Source organism: Coenobita brevimanus, chromosome 87 (assembly GCF_032717465.1).
Source record: "Coenobita brevimanus isolate Jiangsu-jjx chromosome 87, ASM3271746v2, whole genome shotgun sequence".
Taxonomy (NCBI): domain Eukaryota; kingdom Metazoa; phylum Arthropoda; class Malacostraca; order Decapoda; family Coenobitidae; genus Coenobita; species Coenobita brevimanus.
Window position 1 is genome coordinate 19,438,710 of NC_137040.1, and position 16,374 is coordinate 19,455,083.

Sequence of the window (16,374 nt, forward strand, 5' to 3'; positions counted from 1 at the left end):
TACCCGCTAGGTACTTGAGGACATTTAACGGTTTATCACAACGAGCAAGCAAAGTATTAACGTGAAGTTTAAAATTCATTCTACGATCAAAATGTATTCCTAAAAATTTTACAGAATTTTGAAAAGGTACCGCCTGATTATCCAAAGTTAAGCACAAATTAGGTACGTTACGATTAGTGAAAACTATAGCGGCACACTTACGGACGGAAAACTTAAATCCCCACTGCAAGGCCCATTGGTGGACGGAGTCAAGGGCTGCTTGAATCCGCCCAGCCGAAAATTGTGCATTACGGGAAGAGTGCCATATTGCACAATCGTCAGCGTAGAGTGAATATTTAAGATTCCTCGGGATGGGAGCTGATGACAGAATATCATTGATCATAATACTAAATAAAGTAGGACTAAGCACACTTCCCTGCGGCACCCCGTTTTCCTGGATAAATATATCCGATGTTACGTTACGGGGCAATTTGACAGAGAAAGTTCTGTCCCTTAAGAAATTTGAAATAAAAACAGGTAAATTTCCTCTTAAACCATAAGCATAGAGCCTCATTAGTATACCGTGTCGCCATGTCATGTCATAGGCTTTATGGATGTCCAAGAACACCCCTATCATGAATTCTTTATTGGCAAATGCCTCTGCAATACAATGCTCCAAATTCATTAAATGATCTAGTGAACTTCTGTATTTACGGAAGCCACATTGTTGATCATTTAACAAGTTCTTCGACTCTAAAACAAAAAGAAGCCTCTTGTTAACCATACGTTCCATGACCTTACATAGACAAGAAGTCAACACAATAGGACGAAATGAAGTGGGATTCATAAGACGACCAGCCTCTTTGGGTATCGGTATGACGTGCGCAAAGTGCCATGAGTTTGGGAACGTTCGAGACGCCCAAATCTCATTGTACAATGCTAACATCTTAATCCCTTGCTATAGTCTCTTCTCCATCCTTATATAGCCTTACATTACTTGAGAAACGTCTAGCACAAACTTGACGGGGCAACAGTTAACAGTTGCCAACTAGGAGACATCAAAACATGCCAGAGTTTCCTTACATTACATAACACTGTAAATTATTTAGCATACTGACTTAAATTACATAATTTAACAGTCACATAAATAAAACATCATAGAGAAAAAGAGCACAAAAATTAATGCACAGCTTACGAAATAACTACGCTCACTAACAGGAAGCAAACTGACAACTCTGACTCGTGCCGAAACCTACGGTACAGGAAACGTCGAGAACCATCTCGGCTACCTAACTGGCAAATCTCGCTTCTTCACAATATATATATATATATATATATATATATATATATACTACCTCCAGACCATTTTGATCAGCTTATGAGAGGCTATCCGGCGCAGCAACCGAGTGGTTAGCATCGCTGACTGTGACACTGTTGTGTGGTGGCGTTCGAATTCTTTTGCGAGCAGCTGGTGTCACTCGACTCTGGTGTCCATCCACCCTATGTGTGTCGACAGGTAAAATGAATACCTAGGGTAACACCTAGGGAGAGGTACTTAGTAACTTCGGTGATGCAGCGACTGTATCCCAGCGTATTGAGTGAATAACCTGCCAAACTCAAGGACCTACCTGCTATGTTACATAGATGAGCCCCGCAGCTAAGTGCCTCATGGAGTTTGCCCCAACCTTTCCCTTTTCCTTTATGAGAGACTCGTCGAAATGAAGGGGTAAAAAGTACAAAATTATCTAAAGAGAAGAAAAATAAGTTTCCCTTAAACGTCATCCATTCATTTTCATCCTCTGCCTTTTTCTTAGCTTCAGCTTCTTTAATGTTCAACGAAAACACACGAAGGAAGAGACGCTACGTAGTCTGCCATGAAAGTGGAAATACGGCCTTGTAACCCCTCAACATCACCGCCCCCACATCGTCTCTCGCCCTAGGCCCTCCTCAGCAGTAGCTTCTCCAGGCCCAGCACCGGCGCCTCCGTCAGTAGAGAGAGGGGAACAGCACACAGGCCAGAAATGAATACCATACCCACTGCCTCGACCACCTGACGGGGCACAGGGAGGAGTTTTGTCATAATGAAGAGAGGAAGAGTTATAAAGTTAGCTGCGAGGAGCTCAATCAAATGACTATGGCATGCGTGTAGGCGGGAAGGGAGGAGGGGTCATAACAACAATGGGGAGCTTTATCACATGAGTAGGGCATGTGGCGGTCAGATGTTGTAAGAGTAAGTTGCTGACCAAAAGTAAGCGAGTTCAATCTCAGGCTGAAGCAGGGACCAATTTGGGGATAAAATATAGTTAAAACAGCCTCAGTTTATCTTTCCATAAAACCACTGACATGTCATTATCCACGTATACTATTGCTATCACTCTAGTTCTGCATGATGCAGCCCAGTCATGTAGCAGGTGAGTAGTAATGTCCAAGTGGTGACATGAGGAGCTGTCTGTAGATGGAATGATGGGTCTGTGAAGGGATTAACTTCAAAGGTCAAATACATTAACAATAGCGTGCAAGTGGGAATGGGGGAGAGTGAATGGTGTCAGGGAAAATTTGAGTCGTTTTAGGAGCGCATGATGTCTCTATGGTTATTTGGTCTGTTCATGGACGGCATGGTGAAGGAGTTAGATGTAAGGGTATTGGACACATGGGCAAGTTTACAGGATGGAAGGAGAGAGGACGACCGGAAAGTATATAAGCCAGTTATTATTTGAGAATGAGACAATACTCTTTGCAACCTAGGAACGTTAATTCAGCAGTTGCTTGGCAGAGACGATGCAAGAAAGAACCTGAAAGAGACTGGGATAGATAACGGCAATGTTATGTTGCAGAAACAGAGCACAGGGATCTGAGAATAAGGGCGAATGAAGAAGATCTGAGCAGAGTTAAATTTCTCAGGTATTTGGGGTTGGGTATAACGACAAATGAAACTTAGGAACCTGAAGCAAGTCATGGAGTTACAAAACAAGTAAAAAAAAATATTAGTTTTGAGGAGAATGGGAAAAAGGAAGATCAACGTCTGTTCAGGTGAAAATGGTTATGGGTTATTATCCTAGGGACCAGAAAAGGGTGAAAGTATTACAAATGAAGTGTCTGCATATGGGATAAGATGGTCTGACACAGGGATAATTGACATAGTGGAAATAGAGGTTTGGTTATAGATATGGTTTGTTGGAAATAATTGTCAAAGCAGACCATGCTGAAGTGGTATGGCCATGGATAGCATACGCACCGAAAGACTAAAAAAAAAGTTACACAGATCAGAATTATAGAAGCAGGAGTGAAAGAGAGAGAGAAGCCAAGGAGGAGATGAGAAATAAATTATTACCACAGATTCTTAAACATCCAGTGTGTGTGTGTGTGTGTGTGTGTGTGTGTGTGTGTGTGTGTGTGTGTGTGTGTGTGTGTGTGTGTGTTTCATCATTCATTCATCATCCAATCCTATATTGTCCCATGAGTAGCGTAGGAGCCCTGGGCTAGGCAAGTTGGGCCTGACATTAAGATGAGAATGACCAGCCTCACTCATCCGTGAGTGGCATTACGTGAGCAGTAAACCCCAACAATCCCTTGGATATAAACCTTCACCGGTTCAATCCAATTGGAGCGCCGTAATTACCCACTACACCACTAGGTGCCAAAATTGGTTATTTGGTCACCACCCAACGTAGTAAATGGTTTCCTGGTGTACAGGAAACCATTTGGCTTGTCACTCAGTGTAGAGTCACCTACAGGCATAAGGAAGAGGAAAGAATTAAGGAAAGAAAGACAGAAGAGAGAGTGTAGTCACCCGTAGGCAGAAGGACGAGCAAAGAATGAAGGAGAGAAAGACAGAAGAGGATGGAAGGAAAGAAGGATGGAGGAGAGGAAAGGGCAGACACCCGAGAGCAGCACTACATCGAGTTAGTGGATGGTGAGCGCCCCCGTGTGTGTGTGTGTGTGTGTGTGTGTGTGTGTGTGTGTGTGTGTGTGTGTGTGTGTGTGTAAAAGAATAAATTGGAGCAGTTAAGATCCTGCATGTGGAAATTATCTGCTACCAATGATTTCCAAGGTGAAGCACTCGCGGTAAACTGTAATCGATGGAATCTGACAGTCAACGCTTAAAGCTTTACCCTGGTGTGGATAAGAGGAGATGGAGAAATACCTGCCTCGTAGTTGCAAGGATTTGGAAAAAAAAAAAAAAAAAAAAAAAAAACGTCATTTTACGAAAGGGGTTAATATTGACCATATGAATAACATAAAAATGAATCTTTAAGGACTATACCCAAACGTAATTCTTTCAATCTAACTTGGCCCAGATTTTAGTCCTTTTGCAGCTTATTTTAGTGGCTCATGGGCAAAATAAGACTAATTCTACCTTCATCCTGTAGCACTTCTTCGTGACTAGAATCATATTCTAGTGTTAATCTCTTGCAACAACTCAGTAATCAAATTGGAGATGATAAATTTAGGCCAAATTAGGGTAAAAGAGTACATTAGGGAAGAGGAACTGGGATGTTTCATAAGCTGTCCGTGTGTCAGTCATGAAGTAACACATGACCGTCTTGTTGTCCCATTACTATGTTCTGCGCCAGCCAACTTGTCCATAGATTCAGACCTTCTCCTAACAGCCATCATTAATTGGCTGAGGAAACTTTTTCCCTGTCGGTAAATGGGGATCTATGTCAAGCTGTGTGTATGTTCGTTTTTATTCAGAGGCGGATCCAGGAAAATTGATGAAATGTGGCCTATATCACTTTCCAAAGTTTGGCCGAGGTCTATAGAACCCTGACCGTTCTCTAGACCTTGGGTTTGGTATCCCCTTTCTCTCAGTTAAGTAAAGTTTGTCCAGCACGGACGATCTGCATGACGTTTATATGAGAAAAAAAGAAAAACATGATAGCCAGTGTAAAAATGCAGCCTGTGTATGCAAAGTACCATATACTAATCTTCAGTGTGGTAAAGCAGGGGTGTTACGCGGGCCCCAGATATTCTTTCTGTCTATCACTTTTACTCTACGAGCCAAATCTGATTTTCCAGGATGATTCCTTTTCCATTTTTTTCTTTTTCTCTTTTTTTTTCTCTCTCTAACCCAACTTAACCTATCCTAATCTAACAGATTAACATAGCTAAGAAACTAACGTAACCTGATACTAAGATAACAAACCTAACCTAACTTGGAGTTTCCTGGAGGAGATAAAAATGCAAAACTGACACAGAATGGAAAAATCTGCTCCCGGGCCGTACATACAACACTGGATCCACCCATGTTATTCTAAAGCTTTACATTGACCTTCCAGGAGTCTCGGATGGTGACTGCGAGGGCGTGGCTCTACAGACAGGTTGGTTGGCGTGGAGTATAGTATGTATCATGACAGCCACGTGTTATTGCAAGATGGGTGGAGTGGAGTATAATACATATCATTACTGGTACGTGTTACTGCATGAGGGTTGAATTGGAGTACAGTATAGTGCAAATCACAACTGGTATGTGTTATTGTATGACTAACACCCTTGTAACATATGTTTTGTGTATATGACGTGAAATAATTATAAATCTCCACGCTTACTGCTGCTGATGGGATCTGAGTTTGACGGGACTAAACTACTGTTATTTTGTTCCTGACGATGGATGATGGATAATGACGGATAGATAATGGATAGAGATGGATGAATGATGGTGATGTTTGACTATGGTGATGATTGATGATGATGATGGTGATGGTGATGATGATCATGACGATGGTAATGATGATCATGACGATGGTGACGATGATGGTGATGGTGGTGATGGTGAAGATGATGGTGATGATGATGGTGATGATGATGATGGTGGTGATAAGGATGATGATGATGATGATGATGGTGGTGGTGGTGATGATGGTGATGATGATGATGATGATAATGATGATAATGATGATGATGATGATGATGCTGAAGAAAGATGATGATGATGATGATGATGATGATGATGATGATGATGATCATGATGATGGTGATGATGACGGTGATGATGATGGTGGTGATGATGATGATGGTGGTGATGTTGATGATGGTGGTGATGATGATGATGATGATGATGATGATTATGGTAATGATGATGATGATGATGATGATGATGATGGTGATCATGATGATGATGATGCTGAAGATGATGATGATGATGATGATGATGATGATGATGATGATGGTGATGATGATCATGGTGATGGTGATGATGATCATGGTGATGATGACCCTTTTGGTGTGATATCGTCTTTTTCTTATTTTGGTCTTTCTACCACCAGATGATTTTGATGATGTTAAGAAGAGAATGAGAGACTGACTAGAAGAGTGTACGTCAGTGAAGTGGAGCTGAGGTGGGAGGCCAAGGATGATGTGAGGGATGGAGTGGAAAGATGTATGAGAGGGAGGGGGAGGTGAGAGTTGGCGGCGGTTTGTTTGTGGTCATCCCTTATGGGATTAAAAGTGTCTAACATTAGACAGAGAGACAGATGGATAGATAGACAGACAGACAGAGCAATGAATGTCTGTATTGTAACACAATTCAATAGCATTTTTGAGGTATTATTCTTTTGAGGTTTTATTCATCATGAATGAGGAAGTGAAGAAGCATCGTAGTGTGGATGTGGGTGCAATGCGAAGCGATAGGAGAAACACACGGAGGTGGTTTGGCCATGTGGAGAGGATGAAGAGTGAGAGACTAACGAGGAGAGTGTATGTGAGTGAAGTGGAGGGGGGAGAGGGAGGGGGAGGCCAAGGATGAGATGGAGGGATGGAGTGGAGAGGTATATGAGAGAGGAGGGTGTGAGCTGGGAGCAGGGCAATGAAATGGCGGGGGACAGGGCGACATGAAGGCGATTTGTTTGGCCACCCCTTACGGGATTAAGGAGTCTGGCAATAGATAGGATATTCTAGCTTTCACCGTCCTATTCTCACCTTGGGGAAGATACTTCTTATATTATAGTGGTTAATGTTATCAAGCCGTATTCTCGGTGCCGCAGACTTCCCAGCATATTACAGCTGAATATTGGATTTTATGTTATTTTCCTGTGTGTGTTTTTGATACTGACGTGGTTTGCATCAATGACATAATTATAAGAGGATATTGATGCTGGAGAGGGACGCCTTCACGCGGTGACACTGTTATAGCTGGGCAGCTCTATTGTTCGGTTATACAAATGTCCCTCAGCTCCCTACATATCCCTGAAAAGACTGGGACAACAACATCAATAACATCAGCAACAACAATAACAACTAGAACACACTCAAAGAGCGCATACCTCCGCCAATGCCATTGCCATTAAAAAGGATTCGGATCCGGATCCGTGGATATAGGATCCGGATCCCGATCCGTCCCCAAATGTAATAAATTCTTTCTTGGTCCATGGCCCACCTTTCCACAAAATTTCATTGAAATTAATTGAGAACTTTTGGAGATATTGTGCGGGATACGCCGGATCCGGATCCGACCCAAAATTTAGTTATCTCTGCCTTGGCCCATGGCCCATTTTTCCACAAATTTTCATCATAATCTGCTCCTAATTTCTGGAGTAATCCTGCTAACAGACACACAAACAAACAGACAAACAAACCAACGGAGGCGGTGGCTCAATGGGGAGGCGGTGGCTCAATCGGTAGAGAGATGCCCTGCAGTCCTAACAGACCCAGGTTCGAATCCCGGCTGGGGCAGGGAACAGTTTAAGGATTTGAATTTCATTAAATCAGGCTTTACTGATCTACCAGAAGACCCGCCGACATGTCGTATAAATACCCCCGCTAATACCAATACACCAGTCCTGTATGAGACAGCCCTAGCATGTATTCAATGTGGACGGTGGGTGTTAGCGCCGAAGTGGTGACAAGTAGAGGTGTATGGTATGTAGGAGGACTACTGGGCCTTGATAGCAGGCTGTGAAGCCTATGCCCAGAGTCGGACACATAAAAAAAAAAAAAAAAAAACGCCCTGTAAAACATAACCTCCTTGGCGGAGTAAGAAACCAAGGCGGCAAAAACATACCCTCTTTGGCGGAGGTAAGACAAACAACAATAAACAACGAAAAAACAAAAGATATAGTGTTTAGGCAAATAAAAAATCGATAAGGAAGAGGTGTTGCGGTTTCCTAAATCAACAACAAGAACACGTCCCCCAAATCATATCAGTTTTCCTGTGATGCTGTGTGGCTGATATGACAGATACCAGCATTTGCTTATTATCTTGCCTGTGACTTTCGTTTCCTGAGAAATGCGGAACAGACGCTATATATTGTATTACCTGTTTTACATCCCCACCTTGATGTTATCTCGGAAAAGAGAGAGAGAGAGAGAGAGAGAGAGAGAAAGATAATATACCAAGTGAAATTACCGAAAATGAAGATGTGAATTTGGGAAGGAAATACGCGAGAGAGAGAGAGAGAGAGAGAGAGGGTCACTTTATTACAATTATATATATATATATATATATATATATATATATATATATATATATATATATATATTTTATGTGAGGAACAAGGAACCAAAGGCAACGAGCCAGCAAAACTGTTCCTTCCAAGAGAAAAACAAAATACAAGAGAGAGCCAAATTCAAGATCCATTCATTTCGAGATGCCTGGACACACTGCGTTTGAAAGACTGGAGATCATAGGAAGCAGGAAATACAGACAGAGGGAGACAGTTCCAGAGTTGACCTGTTCCATAAATGAAGGACTGGGAGTAATGGTTAACTCTTGCATTAGAGAGTTGGGCAGAAAAGGGGTGAGAGTTTGCTGCTAGACGGGTGCTAAGAGCCCGTCGTAGAGGTGGAGGAATGCATGCAGACAGTTCAGTGGAGCAGTGACCATTGAAGTAGCGATAGAAAAGAGATAAAGATGCAACCGTGTGGCGAAGAGACAGAGGTTGAAGGAAGTCAGTATGAGGAGGAGAGTTAATGAGACGAAAAGCCTTTGACTCCACCCTACTGAGAAGATCTGTATGTGGGCAGCCTCCCCACACATGAGAGTTGTACTCCACGGAAGGGCGGATAAAAGCCCTGTATAGAGTTAACAATTGTGCAGGGGTAAAGAAGGAATGGAGTCGGCTTAGCACACCCAATCTCTTGGAAGCAGATTTTACAAGAGATGTAATATGATCTTTCCAAGATAAGTCCCGAGTAAATGAAACCCCACGCATGTTCAACGATGATGCAAGATTAAGCTGAATATTATTAAACATTAGTGGGAATACCTGTGGAAGATTTTGTCGGGTTGATAGGTGCAAAAACTGAGTCTTTGGTGCATTAAAAACAACCAGATTATTTTTACCCCAGTCAGAGATACGAGCCAAGTCAGACATTAGCTGTGCCATAGCCTCATCCCTTGTTTGCTGAAGTAACTGCTGAGATGGACATTGTGGGAATCGAATGGAAAGGTGAAGGGTGGAGTCATCAGCGTATGAGTGTATAGGGTTAGATGTACAGCTTAGAAGGTCATTGATGAATAAAAGGAAGAGAGTTGGTGATAGGACAGAGCCCTGAGGAACACCACTGTTAATAGATCTAGGAGAAGAACGATGGCCGTCTACAACAGCGGCTATAGAACGACCAGAAAGGAAGCTAGAGATGAAGGCACAGATAGAAGGATAGAAACCGTAAGAGGGCAGCTTGGAAATTAAAGATTTATGCCATACTCGATCGAAAGCCTTCGAGATGTCAAGTGCAATGGCAAAGCTTTCGCTAAAGTCCCGAAAGGAGGATGACCAGGAGTCTGAAAGGTAGGTGAGAAGAATGCCAGTGGAGTGTCCCTGACGGAACCCATACTGGCGATCGGAAAGAAGGTTGTGATAGGAAAGTTGCTTTAAATTTTTTCTATTAAGAATAGACTCGAAAACTTTTGAGATACAGGATGTTAAAGCAATTGGACGATAGTTAGAGGGTTGGGAATGGTCACCCTTCTTTGGGACTGGCTGAATGAGAACAAACTTCCAGCAAGAAGGAAAGATGAAAGTTGACAAAGGCGAAAGAGTTTGCCCAAGCAGGGTGTAAGCACAGAAGCACAGTTCTTGAGGACAACAGGAGGGACTCCAACAGGCCCATATGCGTTATTAGTATTGAGGCCTGTGATGGCAGAAAACACATCAGCTGAAGAAATTTTAATGTTAGCAAATAAGGAACTCAGAGGGGGGAATTGATGGAGGAACAGCACCGGAATCGTCCAACGTGGAATTGGAGAAAGTCTGAGCGAAGAGATCTGCTTTATCAGTAGAAGAAATAGCTACAGAGCCATCGGAGTAGAAAAGAGGAAGGAAGGATGATGAGGTAAAGTTGTTAGAAAGGTTTTTGGCAAAGTGCCAGAAGGAGCGGGAAGAATTCGAGTTGGAGAGTTGAGAGCATTTAGTTTTCATTCATTCATTGCCAGACGCCATGTATCCCGAACGGGGTGGCCAAGGGCTTAGAGTTAATTGTTTTACAGGGAGGGGCACTAATCCTCCACCAACCCCACTTGACAAGCAGGGCAGATGACATTATTTTTAGCAGAGCGAAGAACAGACTTAGCACGATCCCGGGCAGAAACGTATAAAAGATGTGATTCAGGGGTGGGTTGGCTCCGGTACCTTTTATAGGCCCTCTCCCTGTTGCAGAAAGCATTAGAACAAGCGTGATTAAACCAAGGCTTTCATGCATTAGTCAAAGGATAGGAGAAAGGAATGTATGCTTCCATGCTCGAGAGAATAATCTCCGTAATGCGCAAGGCACACCCAGATGGCTCCCGGCCATGAAGCAATAATCTTTGAAGGGTCCACAGGCCGTACCGGAGCGATAGGACAGGTTAAGGTGATAAGGTTGTGATCGGAGGAGCCCAACGGAGAGAAAAGATTCACAGTGTAAGCAGAAGGATTTGTTATAGGGAAGAGGTCAAGAATGTTGGAGCTCTCTCCAAGTCGGTCAGGGATACGGGTAGGGTGCTGTACAAGCTGCTCTAGGTCATTAAGGATAGAAAAGGTGTAGCCTTGTTCACCAGGTGGATCAGTGACTTTCCTTTCGTGGTAATAATAATAATAATATATATATATATATATATATATATATAAGAAACAGTACGATAAAAACGAGGAAAGAAATTATCCAAAACGGAGGATGTGTATTCGGGAAGGTGAAAATAAAATAAGAGAGAGAGAGAGAGAGAGAGAGAGAGAGAGAGAGAGAGAGAGAGAGAGAGAGAGAGAGAGAGAGCGAGGTTTAACTTCATTATGTATTTTCTGACTTCACATCCATATCAACCAAAAACAAGAGAAAACAAAAAAGAACGCCGGGATAAAAACAAGGAGAGATATTATCCAAAACGAGGATGTGTATTCGGAAACAGCCAGGGAGAGCGAGGTCAAGAGAGGAGTTCCGTGGTCGCCATTACCTGTCGCCTTGGCCACGTCACGAAACACTCCCTCAAACGGTCACGAAACACTCCCTCAAACGGTCATGAAACTCCCTCAAACGGTCACGGAACACTCCCTCAAACGGTCACGGAACACTCTCTCAAACGGTCATGAAACACTCCCTCAAACGGTCATGAAACACTCCCTCAAACGGTGGACATCCGCAACCTACATTTTGGCGCCGATAACATTCTTGTTGTTTGGTTATGTCAAGGTTAACTACCGGTCATATCTAGTTATTTAGTTAGTTCATGCTTTATTTACTGTACTCTCTTCTGTAGCTTATTTCACGTAGTTCGGTGGTAGAAAAAGCACGTTACAGCTTTACATTCCTTCTATAGCATTTCTTCAGGACTCCCCTTGTAGTTTAATGTTTATCTGTTCTCAGAAGTGCTGGCAATAATACCTCAAACCACGTCACATTAAGAGGAGAATAATTGTCTGTGTGTGTGTGTGTGTGTGTGTGTATGTGTGTGTGTGTGTGTGTGTGTTCTTACCTAATTGTTCTTACCTAATTGTATCTTTACAGGAATGAGTCAAGCTCGTACTGTCCCGTGTCTTAAACCATATTTATCGTACATATCCTTAAATTTGTGAATTGTTTTGGCACACACTATTTCATTCGGTAGTGCATTCCATTGATCAATTGCTCTGTTTGGGAAACTGAATTTCCTTACGTCTTTATCACCTCTCTTCTTATGCAGTTTTTTTGCAGTGTCCTTTTGCTGATGCTTCTCCATATGTTAAGTAATCATTTATGTCTATTTTCTCCTTTCCTGATATGCACTTATATAGCATTATCATGTCACCTCTTTTCCTTCTCTCCTGTAGTGTTGGTAGATTCAGTTTATTTAGTCTTTCTTCGTAGCTTAGGTCCCTTAAGCTTGGTATCCATCTTGTAGCGGCCCTTTGAACTTTTTCAATCTTGTCTATATGCTTTTTGAGATGAGGACTCCAGACTATTGATGCATATTCCAGGGTTGGTCTAATGAATGATGTTATTATCCTTCTTAGCATGTCTTCATTTATGTATGTGAATGCTATTCTCATATTTGCAAGCAGTGTATACGTGTTCCGTACCTTCTCGCTGATGTGGTTAGCCGGAGATAGTCTGTTATTGATAATCACACCTAGGTCTTTCTCTCTTTCTGATGTGTATAGGGTTTTATTTCCTAACTTATAATCCCAATCAGGTCTTTTTCCACTTTTACCAAACTTGATTACATGACACTTGTCCACATTGAATTCCATTTGCCATGTACTACTCCATTCATGAAGTTTATTTAATTCTTCTTGTAGCTCCCTACAAGAGTCTGTGCTAGTAATTCTCCTTTGTATTTTTGCATCATCTTCAACATATTCAGATAGCTCTCATTTCCAGTGTTACTGTTTATATCATTTATGTACACTAAAAACATGATTGGTGCCAGCACCGAACCCTGTGGTACTCCACTAGTCACTTCTTTCCATGATGAGTAGTTTCCTCTTAGTACTGTCCTCATTTCTCTTTTTATGAGAAAGTCTTGCATCCAACAAAACAGTTTGCCTCGAATTCCTCCTTGATGGTACAGCTTCCATAAAAATTTTTGGTGTGGTACTGTGTCAAAATCTTTCTTGAAATCTAAATAGATACTGTCCACCCATCCTTCCCTTTCCTGTATTGTGTTTGTTACTCTGTCATAGTAGCTCAACAGATTAGTAACACATGATTTTCCTTTTCTGAAACCAAACTGTCTTTCTGTTATCATACTGTGCTCCTCTAGATGATTTACCCAAGCTTTTCTTATAAGTTTTTCTAATACCTTGCTTACAACACTAGTCAGTGATACTGGTCGGTAGTTGAGAGGATTTTGTCTATTTCCTTTCTTGAATAAGGGGACTATATTTGCTTTTTTCCAAATATCAGGTAGTTTCCCTTGACTCAAGGATTTCTTGAAAATTAAAAATAATGGTTTACTTAACTCCTTTGCACATTCTTGTAACACCCAACATGAAATTTCATCAGGACCACTTGCTTTTTCTCTGTCTAATTTACTTAACTCCTGTATTACTTTTTCTGCTATTTGTATATCTGGTAGTATGTGTGGAAATGCGTGTTCCACATAGTCCCTCTCAAAATTTTTTTCTTCTGTAAAAACTAATTGGAAATTCTTATTTAGTGCTTCACAAATATCTTTCTCTTGTGTATAAGTGATTCCCTCGTCCGTAATGGATTGTATTATATCTTTTACTTTGGTTTTGCTTCTGATATAGCTGTAAAACAGCTTTGGTTGATCACTACTTTTATTTATCATATCCTCCTCAAACTGTTTTTGGGCTTCCCTCCTTATTCTTGTATAGTCGTTTCTTGCCTGTTTGTAATTATTAGACGCCCTTTCACTATTGTGTCTTCTGTATCTATTCCACAACAAATCTCTTCTTTCTTTTGATTTTTTACATTCTGTATTGAACCATTTCTGTATTTTCTTATCTGCTTCTTTGTGCTGTGGGATGTACTTCTGGACTCCTATTTCATAAAATTCACAAAATTTTCTATATACAGCATTTAAATCTTGTCCTCTAAGCTCATTTTCCCAATCAACTTCTAAGAAATACTTCTTTAGGTCTTGATAATTTCCATTTTTATAGTTTAGGCACTTTTTGTAACTGTCATTGCTGTTTACTATGTCATATGCTATCCTGAAGTTATAATTTAGTACTGCATGATCACTTTTGCCGAGTGGAGGGTGATATATTAAACTGTCAATGTCATTTTCTTGCCTAGTAAATATTAGATCTAGCACTGAAGGTACATCAAGTCCTCTTTTTCTAGTGGTTTCCCTCACATGTTGCGTTAAGAAAAACTCTTGTATGAGATCCAGGAGCTTTTGGTCCCAACAGCTTTCTTGGCTATTTATATCTAGAGTATTCCAATTTATATTTGTATTGAAGTCCCCAGTTAGTATAATTCTTTCCGATTTCTCTTCCATTTTATGTAGCAAGGATCTTATACTCTGAATTGTACTCTCTGCCAGGTCCTCATATTCATCTCTTTCCCATGTGTTTGATCTGGGTGGCATGTACAAATTGGCTACAATTACTTTACCTTCAGATGTGTCTATCTTTACTGCAATCAGTTCTACTTGTGATGGTATATCTAGGTTTATTTCCTTGACTTTTAGATTTTTCTTAGTTAATATTATAATTCCTCCTCCTTTTTTTAAATTTCTGTTTCTTCTCCATATATTGTATTCCTCTAAGTTTAGTATGTCATTGGATATCCTTGGTGTTAATTTTGTCTCAGTTAGGCATATTATTTGTGGTTCATTTTCTCTGACATAATCATTCATCTCTAGTAATTTAGATACCATTCCATCCACATTTGAGTACATCAACTTTATCATCTTGTTTATATACTTGCCATGACATGGTTCTACTAACTTCCTCCTTTTTCTTCCATCCTGTTTGTGTATCACTTTCGTACCTGCAATCCTATTACTTTGAAAAAAAATTTCTTCTTCTCCTCTTCTGATCTTCCCTCATTTTTTGTTTTTGCTTCCTCCCTTTTCTCTTTCAGTAATTCCAGTTCCTCTTGTGTTAGGCGTCATTTTATCCATACATTTTTGAACTCCTCTTTTTCCATAAGATTCTTTGCATTTTTTAGTATCTCTTCCACAGTGTTTACACTCTGGAAAGTCACCTTTAGAGGTCTTGTCTTGCTTTTCTAGTATTTCCCTAACCTTTTGTGTTCCTCTATGTCTTTACTACAGATTTCCTCTGATACTTCTTTCAGTAAGCTCATTACATTTGCCATCTCCTTTTTGTCTCTAGTGATCTTGTTTTTAATTTTTTCCTCTTCTATACCAGTGATTACTATTGATTTATTTATTTCTACTGAATCTCTGACTAATTTTGGATTGTTTTGGATTAATCTTTTCACTTCCTTTTTAATGCTTTTTTCCTCCACCGTTGTTTCTAAGTCTTTCTTTACTTTCACCATTTCAGCATACGTGGTTTCTACATCATTTTTGTAGCTTTGCACAGCTTCATTCACCTGTGTTATCTTCTCCTCAATATCACTGCTCTGGTCCATAAGACTGCTTGCTTGTCTAATTGTCTCTGTGTCATTTTTTAACTCTTCCATAACACTCTCGTGATTGACTACTGTACTTCCCATTTCACTCACTCTCTTTCTAAGCGTACTCAATTCCACTGTTAGTTCACTGATGGTTGTGTCTTTCTTATTGGCCTCCCTTCCTAGTTTTTCTATCTCTTCCTTTTGCAAGTGCATTTGCTTCTTTATTTCATCCATTTCATTTTTGAAAGCCATTTCTAGTTTGTGTACACGTTCAACCAGTCTATTGTGAGTCTCCACTTCAACCAGTTCTTGGTAGAAATCATCATTTTGCTTTTTACTTTTATCCCTTTTCTTTTCCAAATTTGTTTTACTGAAATATGTATCCATTTTGTAATACTAAATGAACAGAGTATGTACTTACAGAGTATGCACACTTTCCCCGTGTTGCTGTAGTATAAACAAACCCAGCTGACTCAACGCATCGTGGTTCTTTGTTCTGTTTGAACCAGTCTTATATAAACTTATTATTTCTTCTCCTTTTAATAATGACAAATCATTTAGTCTAACCTGGTACAGAGCTTGACTCATTCAGAGATACTTATTTAGGTAATGCCTCTGGCCGTGTTGGTCTGGTATGGAGCGCCGGTAACGGACGTCTACCTCCGACGATGCCCTGTGTGTGTGTTTGTGTGTGTGTGTGTGTTTAGGGATGTGCATTCAGTTTTGAGTTAATGACAGCATAGACATATTAGCCTTGTTGATGTTCTCCACGGCTTGTAACTTAAGGCAATATATCACAGCACCTCTTCGTAAGCCATTTATTTTGCATATTACACTTTAATATTTTCCTGTATGCTGTTTATATCGGTTTATTATTGATATAGTTTGCATCTATAGCATACTAAAGGATACTGAGGTGTATCGGGTGGAATAAATCGCAAAGGAAGAGAT

At 40.7% G+C, this 16,374-nt stretch overlaps 1 protein-coding gene across 1 annotated transcript in view; it reads right to left on the reverse strand.

The window, feature by feature from the left end:
• Positions 1-1,915: 1,915 nt before the first annotated feature.
• Positions 1,916-16,374, reverse strand: part of LOC145411021 (nose resistant to fluoxetine protein 6-like) — an 85,365-nt gene continuing 70,906 nt past the window's right edge. The window contains exon 17 of the mRNA XM_080281083.1: positions 1,916-2,029. Within this exon, the coding sequence (XP_080137209.1) occupies positions 1,916-2,029 (114 nt within the window). The remainder of the gene's footprint in view (positions 2,030-16,374) is intronic.